This window comes from Pelodiscus sinensis, chromosome 22 (assembly GCF_049634645.1).
Source record: "Pelodiscus sinensis isolate JC-2024 chromosome 22, ASM4963464v1, whole genome shotgun sequence".
NCBI classification, from domain to species: Eukaryota; Metazoa; Chordata; order Testudines; family Trionychidae; genus Pelodiscus; species Pelodiscus sinensis.
The window spans coordinates 3,178,022-3,190,989 of NC_134732.1; the positions used below are offsets into that span (position 1 = coordinate 3,178,022).

Genomic DNA, 12,968 nt, shown 5'->3' on the forward strand with positions numbered 1-12,968 from the left:
GATGGGCAATGTTAACTAGCCGGGGACAGCACCGGCCTCAGAATGCCACACACCAGCGGATGATGGGCGACGTTAACTAGCCGGGGACAGCACCGGTCTCAGAATGCCACACACCAGCAGGCGACGGGGGCCGTTAACTAGCCGAGGACAGCACCAGCCTCAGAAAGCCACGCACCAGCAGGCGACGGGGGCCGTTAACTAGCCGAGGACAGCTCCGGCCTCAGAAAGCCACGCACCAGCGGGTGCTGGGCGACGTTAACTAGCCAAGGACAGCACCGGCCTCAGAAAGCCACGCACCAGCAGGTGACGGGGGCCGTTAACTAGCCGAGGACAGCACCAGCCTCAGAAAGCCACGCACCAGCAGGCGACGGGGGCCGTTAACTAGCCGAGGACAGTACCGGTCTCAGAAAGCCACACACCAGCGGGTGCTGGGTGACGTTAACTAGCCAAGGACAGCACCGGCCTCAGAAAGCCACACACCAGCAGGCGACGGGGGCCGTTAACTAGCCGAGGACAGCTCCGGCCTCAGAAAGCCACGCACCAGCGGGTGCTGGGCGACGTTAACTAGCCAAGGACAGCACCGGCCTCAGAAAGCCACACACCAGCAGGCGACGGGGGCCGTTAACTAGCAGAGGACCCCACTGCTCTGCACACACACAAAAGGCTTGGTCTGAAGCCACCATCCACGTTGGCTCTGCAGGGTCTAGCCCGGCCAGCCTGGGGCGGTGCTGAGCTGACATTGCGCCTCCCTCACTTTGCCATCTTGCAGGCCAGTGGTGACGGTGCGCAGGGCTTGAGTTCTGTCCCAGCCAGCCCCCGCTACGCTATAAACACTCCAGGGGATGGAAAACGTTTATGGCAGGAGCTCCACTGTGGGTCTGCTCCAGCCGAATTGAAGCCCTGCCAACGGGCAAGGCAGGCAAGGATGAGGTGCGGGGTTGGTGTGTCTAGCGCAGCCCCACGGTTTGAAAGAAGTAGCCGGGAACGCAGCTGAGGGAGCCCGTGCAGCAGCACGGGGCACAGATAAATCCCAGGGCTGACTGGGCCTGGCGGTTTGTTGCTGTTTCCCATCCCGGCCTCTCCTATAAATCACAGAGGCCTCGGTCTCAAACGGCCCGTCCGGCAGGCAAAGGATCTGGCAGCGGCTGCTGGAAAGCCGTAGGTGAAAACGCGGCAGCTGTCCGCAGGAAGGGCCCCTCAGAACAGTGGTCTGGTCACCCAGCTCGGGCGCCTGGTAGAGTCTGAGGTATGGGCCACTCCCAAGACTTAGAGTCCTCTCCCTGAGCTCCCGCCGGGGCTCTCCATGGCCCCGGGGCTCTCTGGCCCCACATCCTCCACAACCCACACTGCCAGGTAGCTTTCCCAGGGTGTGTGTCACTCGCCCCATGGACCTCACCTCCAGGGCTTTCTAACCAGGGGCCTGACCCGGTCGCAAGAGGTGGGGAGCTGAGACCGCAATGGAGTCATGGCTCGAGCACCGGCTCACCATGCCACCTGAGCAGCTGTGCCCCAGTGCATTCTGGGCACCTCGCCCCTAGGGACCCAACGGGAGGCGCACGCACACGAGAGTATCAGCCTGTGGGCAGGGCGCCCTGGGAGTCCTGCTGCCTGGAGCGATGTGGGAGGCAGTGCACCCAGCCTGGTCACACGGACAAAAGTCCAGGTCTCCCAGCAACCACCCAGAGCATTGAGCCAGGCGCCAGACGAGAGTCGTGGGGCAGCCTAGGCCTGCTGCCGCCAGGGGCCCTGGCTACTGACCGTGTGTTTAGAGCCACTGCTCACGCCGGGCTGTGACCTGGAGCGTGGACTAGGGATGTTAACCGAATAGTCGATGAATCTCACGAATTCTTATCGGTTACTCGACTGTTCTATAGTCCCGGGGGGCACGGTGCTAGCCGGGAGGAAGAGGGGCGGGAAGCGGAGCTGGCAGTGGGGGGAGGGGGGTGCAGCCACAGGCCACAACCAGAGTCCAAGGGGCCGTGCCCCCAGCAAGCACTCCCTCGAGTTGCTCGTAGAAGCCGGGCGGGGACAGGGGTGGGGGGCATGGCTGGGAGCCTCTCCCCCCGCCCGGCTTCTGCACCAGCCAGAGGCTCCCAGCTGGGAGGCGGGGCCGCGATTGGCGCTGGGAGCCTCTGGTCACATGCAGAAGCCGGGCAGGGGGAGTGGCTGGGAGTCTCAGCCCCTGCCCCCCCCCCCCCACTTTTGTGTGAGACCACAGGGCTCCCAGCGCCAATCGTGGCCCCGCCTCCCAGTCACTCCCCTGCCCCCGCCAGGCTTCCGTCCGGCGCCCAGCCGGGAATTCAGAAAATACCAGACATTGCACATTGCACATTGCACGTGGCCGGTGTTTTCTGAATTTTTCTACCGGACAGACGGTGCAAATACCAGACTGTCCGGCAGAAAACCGGACACCTGGCAACCCTACCAGTAGTGTGGACAGGCCCGAAACAGAGAGCAGGCCCCTTCCTGGCTGCAAAGGAAGCCACCCTGCTGTGTTCAGACACAGCCTGGCACAGGGAGCCATACACCTGCCATCCTGCCTCCTCCCAGCACGTGAGAAAACCAGCCCAGGCCCACTCATTTAAGGGTCCCAGTCGGACTCCTCCTCTTTTTCCAGCAACTCCCAGGCCTCTGCTCTCCTCTCCTCTCCTCTCCTCCCCTCCCTGCTGGGTCAGCACTAGCCCTTCTGCACAGCTCCTGCTATGGGAACAGCCTCCCCCTGGGCCTTCCCCCTCAGCACCCCGGCCCTGCTTCCTGTGTCGTTACTGCACCCAGGAGCGCAGTTCACGGGGGCAGCCCGGGCCCGACACACCTACCTGGAGCTGCTCCATGTTCTCAGACCCCTGGTTCACCAGCGGCGGCTCTGGAAGGCAATGGGAAGAGCATGTCACAGAGGCTGCTCTCGGGCACCACGCAGACACTTCTGCCTTGCATGGCGTCTTCCCCCTCTGCACGCAGCCCAAGCGCCATGGAGTCTGAGGGCCCAGCTCCCGTCTGGAGCCGGGTGGCATTTCCTGAGAGCATTGGAGGGCACTGAGAGTCCCTGATGGCGACAAGATGGGCAGCTGCTAGGGGCCTTTCACATGCACAGCCCTACAACTGTGCCCCTGCCCAGACCCTGCTCTAGGAAGTGGGTTTAAAAGAAATAAAAGGAAGGGTTTTTTCATGCAGCACACAGTCAATCTGCGGAACTCCTTGCCAGAGGATGTGGTGAACTTTATCAGGCTTCAAAAAAGAGCTAGACAGAATCATGGAGGTTAGGTCCATCAATGGCCATTAGCCAGGATGGGTAGGAATGGTGTCCCCAGCCTCTGTTTGTAAATGGGTGACCAGGGACGGATCCCGTGAGGATTCCCTGTTGTGTTCCCACCCTCTGGAACATCTGGTCTTGGCCACTGTCGGCAGACAGGCCACTGGGCTGGCTGGACCCCTGCCAGGTGTCCTGAGTGTTGATGACAGTGTCACCTCAGAGCCAGGGGTCTGGTTGTCTGGGGGCTCACAGCCCAGGGCACCCTGGGGCCTCTGCAGCGTTGCTCACACGGGGCAAGTTCTCCTTCTGCCACAAGAGGGCACCGGTCGGGCACCGGGTGCAAGCGAACAAGGCTACAGCCCTGGGGCTGCCAGAGACCCCGGAGCTGCAATGGGCTAAGCTGGGGCGGGGAGAAGGCGCCCAAGTTGGGGGGAGGGAGTGGAGGTAGCAAGCCAAGATGTCTGGGAGCCACTGGGCGTAGTCACACTGAACTGGCAGCACTGCCTAGTGAGTGGCAAGTGGAGGCTGCCTCCCAGTCTTCGCTCCAGGCAGCACCGGCAGGGATGCTCCGTGAGGCCACAGGGCTCCTCGCGGCGTCTCCCCTGAAGGCCTGCACAGGATGGGGTCTCCGCTAATCTGAAAACCCAACCCCCCCGCCCTGCTAGCTCGTGGGATGTCCCGCTCTCCAGAGCCCGCTGCCGAGGGCGACCCACCTATGCCCTGCTTCAGACGCCGCGTGGCCACTTTCAGGTGCTTGGTCCTGCCCAGCTCCTCGCCAAGGAGATAGTACCAGCCGCTGACCTCCTGGGGGCAGAGAGAGGGTGAGAGCCGCAGAGCTAGGGAATGGTCTTCCCGGGAGGCTGCCCACCCTGTGATGCACCAGAGCCGTGCAAAGGGATGCAGCATGGTCTCCATCGCCGCAGCCACTCCGCAACCGAACGCTGCCGCGGTGCCTCCAACAGCAGCACGGCCTAGGCCCAGTCACCAGCCCTCCCAGAAACGTGTCTCCACGGCGCATGTCCCATGCTGGCAGTCGCCCCAACACGGCCAGGGCTCTAGCCCCGTGTGGCGGCACGTCGGGTACCCCCCCCCGATCCTGCACCCCGTCTGCAGCAAGATGAAACTCCGCCAACCAGTAGTATAGAAAGGGTTCAGGCTATGTCTGCTCTAGGCAATGTCTACACCACGGGGTTTGCCGGAAGAGGCAATGCGAATGAAGCACGGATTACCATTTTCTGGCGCTTCATTTGCATAATCTCTTCCGGTCCGTGTTTGCACAAGGGGTTTTTTGCGCAAAAACAAGCAGCATGGACGTTTCCGTTTTGTGCAAAAAAACCCTCTCGGAGGCATAAGGATCTTGTGCAAAAAGGGTTTTTTTTGCGCAAAAAGGAAACATCCACACTGTTTGGTTTTGCTCAAAAACCCCTTGCGCAAAAACAGACCAGAAGAGATGATGCAAATGAAGCACAAGAAAATGCTAATCAGCGCTTCATTTGCATTGCCTCTTCCGGCAAAACCCGTAGCTACGTCTACACTGGCAGCTTCTTGTGGAAGAGCAGCTGTTCTTCCGCAAAAAATTGCCGGCTGTCTACACTGCACGAGCGTTCTTCCAGAAGTAAATTTACAGTCTAGCGTTGTAAAACAGGGCTTCTTCCGGAAGGGTTATTCCACTCCCCACGAGGAACAAGCCCTCTTGCGCAAGAGCTCTTCCAGAAGAGGCCAGTGTGGACAGGCAACATGAATTTCTTGCGCAAGAAGCCCTTATGGTTAAAATGGCCATCGGAGCTTTCTTGCAGAAGAGAGCGTCTACACTGGCACGGATGCTCTTGCGCAAAAGCACATGGCCGTGCAGACACGCTCTTGTGGAAGAGTTTTTGCACAAGAAGCTGCCAGTGTAGCCGTAGCCATAGTGTAGCCGTAGCCCTGCAGGCTGGCTGGGCCATCGGAGGAAGAAAAGCCCAGTTATAAAGCTGCGTTCCCACGCCAGTGCCAACAGGCGGCAGCACTGGCTTGGCCTGCAGCCCCAGGCATGCAGCGGGCAAAAAATGCGTATTTTCTCCACGACCCAGAACAACAAAACACAGTCAGTGCGGTGCCACGCCTGCGTGCAGCCACGCTGCCCACGAGTAGCCTCCAGGCCTAGGGAGCAGCTACCAGCACGGACAGGCAGACAGGCATCGGGAGGGGTTTCGAACACAGGACTGGCTCAGCTCCGTGGCCAACGTAGCCCAGCGTCCGAGCCCCTGCAGCAAATGCGAGACAATCTGCCCCCAGGCAGGCCGCAGCCTGGCCTCTGTCAGGGATTGGGTTACCCCGGCAATAGGAGGTTTGATCCCCCTTGTGCCAATACTCGTCACATTAAGGGTTAGCTAGAGACGGGGCTCTCCCTGCTGGGGATGCCAGCCCCACAGAGCCGCCCCCTCTCCTCCCCAGTCTGCACAACACTGCGTCCTCGGCTGGAACCAGCGCCCGCAGGCACCTGACGCCCGCCCGCTCCCGTCTGACTAGCCCCGATCACTCTGCCCCTTGCTGGGCACCCCAACTCAGCGCCACTCTTGGGGAAAGGAGCCCCCTGCCCTCAGCACCCTGACCTCGGCAGAGCCCCGGCAGCCCGAGGGGCAGCCCGCACCATGGACGTGCTATTGGGGTGGGCTTCGGAGGGTTAAACCGCCGGGCCGCAGACAGATCACAGGGCTGCGTGCTCCGGAGCGGCCTAGGCCACTGCGCAAGCAGGTGCCAGTTCCCACGCTAGCTGGAGCTTCCAGGCTGCAGACGGCCCACGGCAAGGCTGGCTCAGAGGTGCCAAACAGGTGGCAGCTGCCATGGCTGCCCCGGGGGCCCCTCGCCCACGCGCGCCAGCTCTTCCCATGTTTCCTTCTCCTCCGCCTTGCCAAGCTCTGCTCTCGCCCCACCCCTGGGCTAGCCCCGGCGGAGCAGAGTCCTCTGCAAGCTGAGGGCAGAGCACCCGCTGGGCCTGATGTGAGGGACTGGGAGGCTCCCCCGTCCGGTCGACAGCTACACACGGCCTGCGGGACCCCAGGCTGGTGGCACGTCGGGAGTGACCAGCATTGGCCACTGTCGTGGATGGCCAAGGCCAGCACCATCTCTGGCCTGCACCCTGGGATGAGCCTGCTTCGGGGTGGGCGAAAGGGACAGGGATGTCCAGGGACTGGCCCTGCCGCAGGCCTGGGACAAGCAAAGGCTGGGAAGGAGCTTTGCTGGCAGAGGGAAAGGCCGGGGGCCAGGTCACAGCATCCCGGGGCCTCCAGAAGTGGGGGGAACAGCCACTGAACCCTTGCCCGTGGAAAGTGGGGGGGCTCTGGCCAGGGTGAACACAGTCCTGGTGCAGCCTTGAACCCGGGCTGGCGTGTGGCCGGAGCAGACTGTGCTCGGTGCCAGCAAGCGGCACAAGGGGTCCCTGTCGGCCGACGGCCGGGGCCTCCAATGGGAGCCGGCCCCGCTGGCAGAGAGTCACCGCGACGCCCTCGCGCCCTGGGCCTCCGGCTCCTCGCCTCAGCAGCCTCCCCGCGCCCTGTGTGGAGAGGCAGCTGGCAGGCCACTCTCAGGACTCCACGGAGCCCGCGCTCCCTCCCCCAGCTGCCACGTCCCAGCTACTCTTCCCCAACCTCCCGGAGCGGCCCTGGCGCCCTCACTCCCCCCGCAGGGATCCGGGGCTCTGCCGTCGCCTCCACCCAGGGCCCCAGCCCAGCGTGTGCACTGTACCCACGAGGGCCCGCACCTTCTCTGGGGCCAGGAGCGACTTCACGCCGAAGCTCATGCAGCCGATCAGCTGGCTCTGTCTGGAGATTCAGAGAGCAGGGTTAGTGTCCCCCCGCGCCCCAGAGACCCGGGGCAGCTCCCCACCAGCACAGCCCCCACCCCCCACCCCCCGCCAGGGGGGCCTGGCTCCTCAGAGATGTTAGCACAGGGCTGAGGAGACCCAGAGCTTCCCCTCCCCTGGCTCTGGGCTTTCTGGCCTCTCCCTGGCGTTGCTGCCACCCGGAGCCCCCACGTAGGTCTCTCTGCACTTGGCCCAGCCCCTCCTGCATCTACCACACAGTGTCACGCCCAGGATGGCCGTGGCAGGCCTCCCGCTCCACACAGCCACTGAGTCTGGTGCCGAGGGCAGGGGCTTGGAGGCTGGTTAGGGAAAGAAGCCAGCAATCCCCTGCAGCCGGTACCAGGGCCCCAGCACTGCTGCTTGGTGCCTGCGGGGCATTTGCTGGGGAGATGGAAGCAGCTCTGTGGGCCTGGCACTAAGGGGTTTGCTCCGAGGGCAAAGCTCTCCCAGCTCTTGCAACACTGGCATCTGCTAACAGCTGCCACGCAGGGACCCGAGGCCTGGCACGGGGCGGACGTGAGCCGGCGGGACTTTTCCTTCTTTGCCGGGAGACCCGGAGGGCTGCCCCTGGTTTGCATCTGGGCAGAATATGCTGCTCCTAAGCCAATATGGTCTCCACATGGACATTCCCCCCCCCCCAACCGCACTGGCTGCTCCCAGCAGGACGTCTGACCCTGCCCCATGGCGCCGACATCACCCAATATGTGGGGGGTGGCACTCCATGGCCCCAGGGCTGGAGGGAGCAGGCTGCATATCTGGGCTGGCTGTGCCCATGGCCAGCACCCCTCCGAACAGACTGCCCATGTGCCAGGCCGCATCTGAGGTGGGCAGTGAGCCAGCCCGAGGCCCTGGGCTAGCGTGACCGCTGCACCATTACCCACAAGGCTGTGCAAATGTAAGTAAGCCTGTCTTACCTCCACTGCTCCACCCCTAGGGCAGCCGTCTGGCTGCTCCCAGGGGGGTCAGAGGGGGGAGACCCCCGCAGCCTCCGCTCTCCGCCCTGCAGTTTGCAGCGACTGCAGGCCAGCCGAGGTCCCGCCGAGAGCGCGGTGAGCAGCTCCCCTTCCCAGCTGCGCAGCGTGCGCCGGCCCTCTGGGGAGCAGCAGAGGCTGGGGGCTGCACCCGCCCCTCCCCCTCGGGTGCCACAGCGGCTTGGCTCAAGCAGCCCCCAGCACTCTTGCTCTACCCGCCTGCCACCCCCGGGCCTCACAGGCAAGGGGCTGGAGCAGAGCGTATTGCTATCTCTTCTCCAGCCTCGCCATGTCTTGGGGCGCCGGCCCCACAGCATTCCCGCCCCCGCCCCCGCCCCCGCTCCCGCCCCCACCCAGTGTCTTTACCTGGATTTTCTCTCTCGGTTCCAAACCGTAACCAGCAGCCGCTTTTGTTCATCTTCTTCTTGAATGGGGCTGCAACAGGAGCCAGAAAGGGCTGTGTCCAGACTCAGGGTTTTTTTCGGGAAAAGTAGCCTTTTTCCGAAAAAACTTCCCCTGCGTCCAGACTCAAGCCGCGTTCTTTCGAAATTAAATCGAAAGAACGCGGCTTTTCTTTCGATGGCGGTAAACCTCATTTCACGAGGAAGAACGCCTTCTTTCGAAAGTTCCTCTTTCGAAAGAAGGTGTTCTTCAATGTAAATAGGGCTTCTTCGAAAGAGAGCATCCAGACTCACTGGATGCTTTCTTTCGAAAAAGCAAGCCACTTTTTCGAAAGTTCAACGTGCAGTCTAGACGCTCTCTTTCGAAAGAGGCTTGCAGTCTAGACATAGCCAAGGAGAGGATGAGAGACCCACTGCCACCGGGGGTGGGGCTAGTGCCGTCAGTGACCCAGGCACGCCTCAGGCCCCACTGCCTGCCCCACTGAGCTCTCCCCAGCAATGGCCATACCTGGCAATCTGCTCCAACGAGCTGTTGTGCGCTAAGTTACTAAAATGAACCCGGCCGCACGCGCCAATCCCCATTTCCTACATAATGAAGAGCTCGAGAGCCGTGCGGCTCCAAGGGTTACACAAGGAGACATTGGTTGTTGACGAGCTGTTGCAAGAGGAGGTGAAATGTCTTGGGCAGCTGCTGAAACACAGGGGCTACATCTACACCGCCCGTTTGGCGCAACAAATATGCAAATGAGGCAAAGCGTGGAATATCGCCACACCTCATTTGCATAATTACTGAGGCTCCGTTCTTGCACAAGAGGCTTTTGCACAAAAGGTGTTCTTCCTGAAAAAATGCGGAAGAACGGCTCTTGCGCAAGAGGGGGTTTTTGCGCAAAGGAGCCGTGTAGATGGCTCCTTTTTGCACAAAAGACTCTTGTGCAAAAACGGAGCCTCCTTAATTACGCAAATATTCAACGCTTCTCCTCATTTGCATATTCAACATATGCAATATGGCGATATTCAATGCTTCTCCTCATTTGCATGTTTTTGCGCAAGAGGCTATAGTGTAGACATAGCCAGGTTGTTTAAGGGAATAGGGACAGACAGATGTTAAACATCAAAGGAGGAACACCACAAAACCACCGGAATTCATGCTCCTAAATAATCCTCGGGGCCAGACGAAGTGTTTACGGTGTACAGAGATCCAGCAAAGGCAGGTCTGCGAGCAATGCTGAACTCCACCAAAATGCTGCAAGCTGCCAGCCCCCCGTCCCACGCAAGGACGTTCTAGAGCTTTTCCCTTCCTTGTTCACACTGCCCCACCGCACCGGGGCAGGCTCGAGGGCTGGGAAATGAAATGGGCTCCCTGGGTCCCTGCAAACGCACAGACGCTATCGAATACGAAACCCCAAACGGGCAGGTGCGCAGTCACAGCCCTGGGAGCGTCAGCAACGCTCTGTTCCAAAGTTCAAGGCATTTCCGCTACAAGCGGCAGCGAAATAGCGTCTGCCACTCCTCGTTTGGGTACCAAGCCTCGTCAGGCATGAGGCGTGTTCACTGAAGCTACTAGCACAGGAATAAACAGCGCATCTTGGCTGGGAGAGGCTCAGGCAGCATCGGCCACAGAGCGGATCCCCCTCCAGCGCCATTCGGAACCCAGCCCTAGGGAAGGCCAGGTCCCTGCATACTCACAAGACAAAGTGCTCGTGGAAGATGGGATTTTTGCTGTCTGGAACAGTCTTGGTTTTTTGTCTGCATTTCCGATCAGTATCTGGCACTACAGACATCTGATGCAGAGAGATAAACAGCACGTTAGCCATCTTTCAGGGCACAGCAACTCGCCACCGACCCAGCTGTTGTCTAATGCGAAGATCATCGCAAGACCCCCCCCAGCCAGCGTTCGGGAGGGCTGAATATCAAAGCGCTAATCTGCGCTAGGTCAGGATTCAGTTCTCTTTGCGCTGACCACGTCTAGCCATTTTACAAAGCTCCTCTGGGCCAAGTGAACAGGAGAAATTCTTCCTTAGCAATCCAGAGACCCCTGGGTTTGATTTGCACACATATTCCTCGTCCGTCTCTGGCCATATAAGGACACGCTCCCCTCCCATCCCCACAAAGGGTCTGAGACCCACCGGAGGAGAACCACCAATCCACTGCATCCCCCAATGCTTTGTATTTTCAGGTAGAAGCGGAGGACGTTGACATGGAAATGATCGCCCAAGGTGCTGTCAGTTTAACCAGAGCTGCCCTGAGCCCGACCAGGCAGTTACGGGAGTTTCTCTAATGCTGATCTTCCATTCTCATCCCTTTCCCTAGTCTGCATGATGAGCCCTGCTAGCCAGAGACAGGGCTTCTCCTCGGGCTCCCACATCCTCCGCCAGGAATGATTCTGGGACAGCAAATTCTCCATCAGAGAGTGCGGCAGCCCCCAGGCAGTCGGCACAGTGGGGCACCCAGCACCGTGCAGGAGACTGGCTGTCTTAGCTCGTCTGGGGCAGGAAAGTCACTCAGCAGCCTGCAAATGCAGGGATGCGGGGAGGTAAGGGGGAGCAGGACAAACAGGCAGGCACAATGCAAAGGTTCTGCCTCGATTTCCGGGGAAGAACCTTTGCAGAGGAGGGACAGGGAGAAGATGGGAGCCCAGCTGCATTCCTGGAGGAATTCACCCCCAAACCAGAAGGGGTACAACATGATCACACCCCCCCCACCAAGCTGAACCCACCTTGACGTAGGAGTCGCATGTCCGGTACTCTCTTCCCAGCAGGCCTTTTGCTTCCATAACTGGAAAGAAAATGAAAGGCTGAGAAGAGACACAGGCGGCATCGTCCCGCAGGGCTGCGCTCACGCCCCGGTGCCAGGCACTGTGAGCCGGGCTCTTCCGTGTGCAGCCTGCCCTGCCGGATTAAGCGCTGGCTCACAGCACACGGGCTGACAGGCTCTTCCATGTGCCCCATCCTCTCACCGAGGGCTGAGGGCGGCCGGGGATTGGTCAAGGGTTTGATTTTGAAGGCAGACTCTCCTATGAGCGCACGCGGCTGCGGGGAGCCGGGAGCAGATGCAGCCCAGCATCCAGCTGACAAACTGCGTTTCCTCCGCCTGGTTTCACACAACGCCGGGGCTCCTGGCACCAGGCCCCGGGCCAAGTGCATCATCCCGTTAAATAGCAAAGGCCAGAACGTCCCCTCGGCTCTGCCGGGCACAGCCAGCCTCCCCGCACTGCCGGCAGCAGCATCACCCGGGAGACCCTCTGGCCTGCACGCGCCTCGAGGGCCAGACGCAGGGCTGACCAGTCCCCAAGGGACCCTCTCACTCCACTTACTCCGGGGCAGCCCCAGACACACAAACCTTCGCGTCAGCGGCTGTGGCAGATGCCAACAGCCATCGTTAGGGTCGGAACGAATCCAAACCGCCTGTGTTGCTCTGGGGATACAAACCCTAGCTCCACCCACGGGTGCTGGTCCTGTGCTCCACCAGGGAACGCTCGACTGGGAAAGGGAGAGGCGCATCCACCCAGGCCACCCCCTTGGGCTGGCTGAAGCAGCATCTTTGCTGCTCCAGCTATAAGCAATGGAGCTTGGTCCAGGCCCCTTAGGGAGCCGGCTCTGCTAACAGACACACCTCCTCCGGGGTAGGTACCCAGCCTACACTTCTCTCTCACAACTAGCCCACCGCTGGCTCCAGGACACCCTACCCCACTCCATCCCACCACGGCCGGGCTCCTGCGTGCTCACTGCTGGCTCCGGGAGTTCCCAAGTGCTGCTCCCTAGCTCCCTCGTTTGTCCTGCTGTCTGGGGAGGTTTCTCCTGGGGCAGAGTCTCTCCCGGGCTGGGGCACAGCGTTCCCTTCTGCAGAACTGGGGGGAGCTTTCCTGGCGCGATGTGCTACCAGTCAGACTGCTGCCATTGACGGTCCAGGTGCCTTAGGGACTTCAGCCAACCCGAGGGGCGAGCTCAGTCTGGCCCACGGTGCTTTGCACCAGCTGCCACGGCACCAGCAGCTACCAGGGCTCTCTTATCCCACCGTGGGCCCTGCCGGCCCCTGTGCTGCCATACTGCTGGGCACTGGGGAAATCAGCCACGGCAACGCGAGCTCGCCTGGAGGGAGAGAGGGGAGGGGCTCCCAGGCTGCGCTCAGAGCCGGCCGCGGGCAGCGCTGTGATCGGGGATCTGGTCTGTGCCCGCCAAAGTGCGCCATGCTGCCCGGCGCCCAGCACCGCCCTGCCCCTGCCGTGATGCCGGCCGGGCTGGGCCGCCCACAGCCGGGCCCGCTGGGCACACCTTGCAGCCGCGCTGCTGGCTCACGCGAGGACACCGCGCGGGGCTTGGGGACCAAGGGTTCCTGCCAGTGAGCTGCCTGCCTGGAGCCGGGTCATGGGCGGCAGAGCCACGCCCTGTGCTCCCTCTGCCTGGGTGAAGCCAGGGCAGGCGCCCCAGTCCAGAGTCACTGCAGAGGCTTGCAGGTGCGCCCACCCCCACCCCCCTTTGCACAGGTGAGCAGAGCAGTGTGGTGCG

The 12,968-nt window shown here is 61.5% G+C and overlaps 1 protein-coding gene across 3 annotated transcripts in view; it reads right to left on the reverse strand.

The window, feature by feature from the left end:
• RGS3 (regulator of G protein signaling 3) overlaps positions 1-12,968 on the reverse strand; it is a 130,680-nt gene that overhangs the window by 98,815 nt on the left and 18,897 nt on the right. For all 3 annotated transcript variants that reach the window (XM_075905326.1, XM_075905325.1, XM_075905327.1), the window contains 6 exons: positions 11,180-11,238; positions 10,150-10,244; positions 8,429-8,497; positions 6,990-7,050; positions 3,964-4,054; positions 2,817-2,863 (listed from right to left, as the gene is read on the reverse strand). In XM_075905326.1, the coding sequence (XP_075761441.1) occupies positions 2,817-2,863; positions 3,964-4,054; positions 6,990-7,050; positions 8,429-8,497; positions 10,150-10,244; positions 11,180-11,238 (422 nt within the window). The remainder of the gene's footprint in view (positions 1-2,816; positions 2,864-3,963; positions 4,055-6,989; positions 7,051-8,428; positions 8,498-10,149; positions 10,245-11,179; positions 11,239-12,968) is intronic.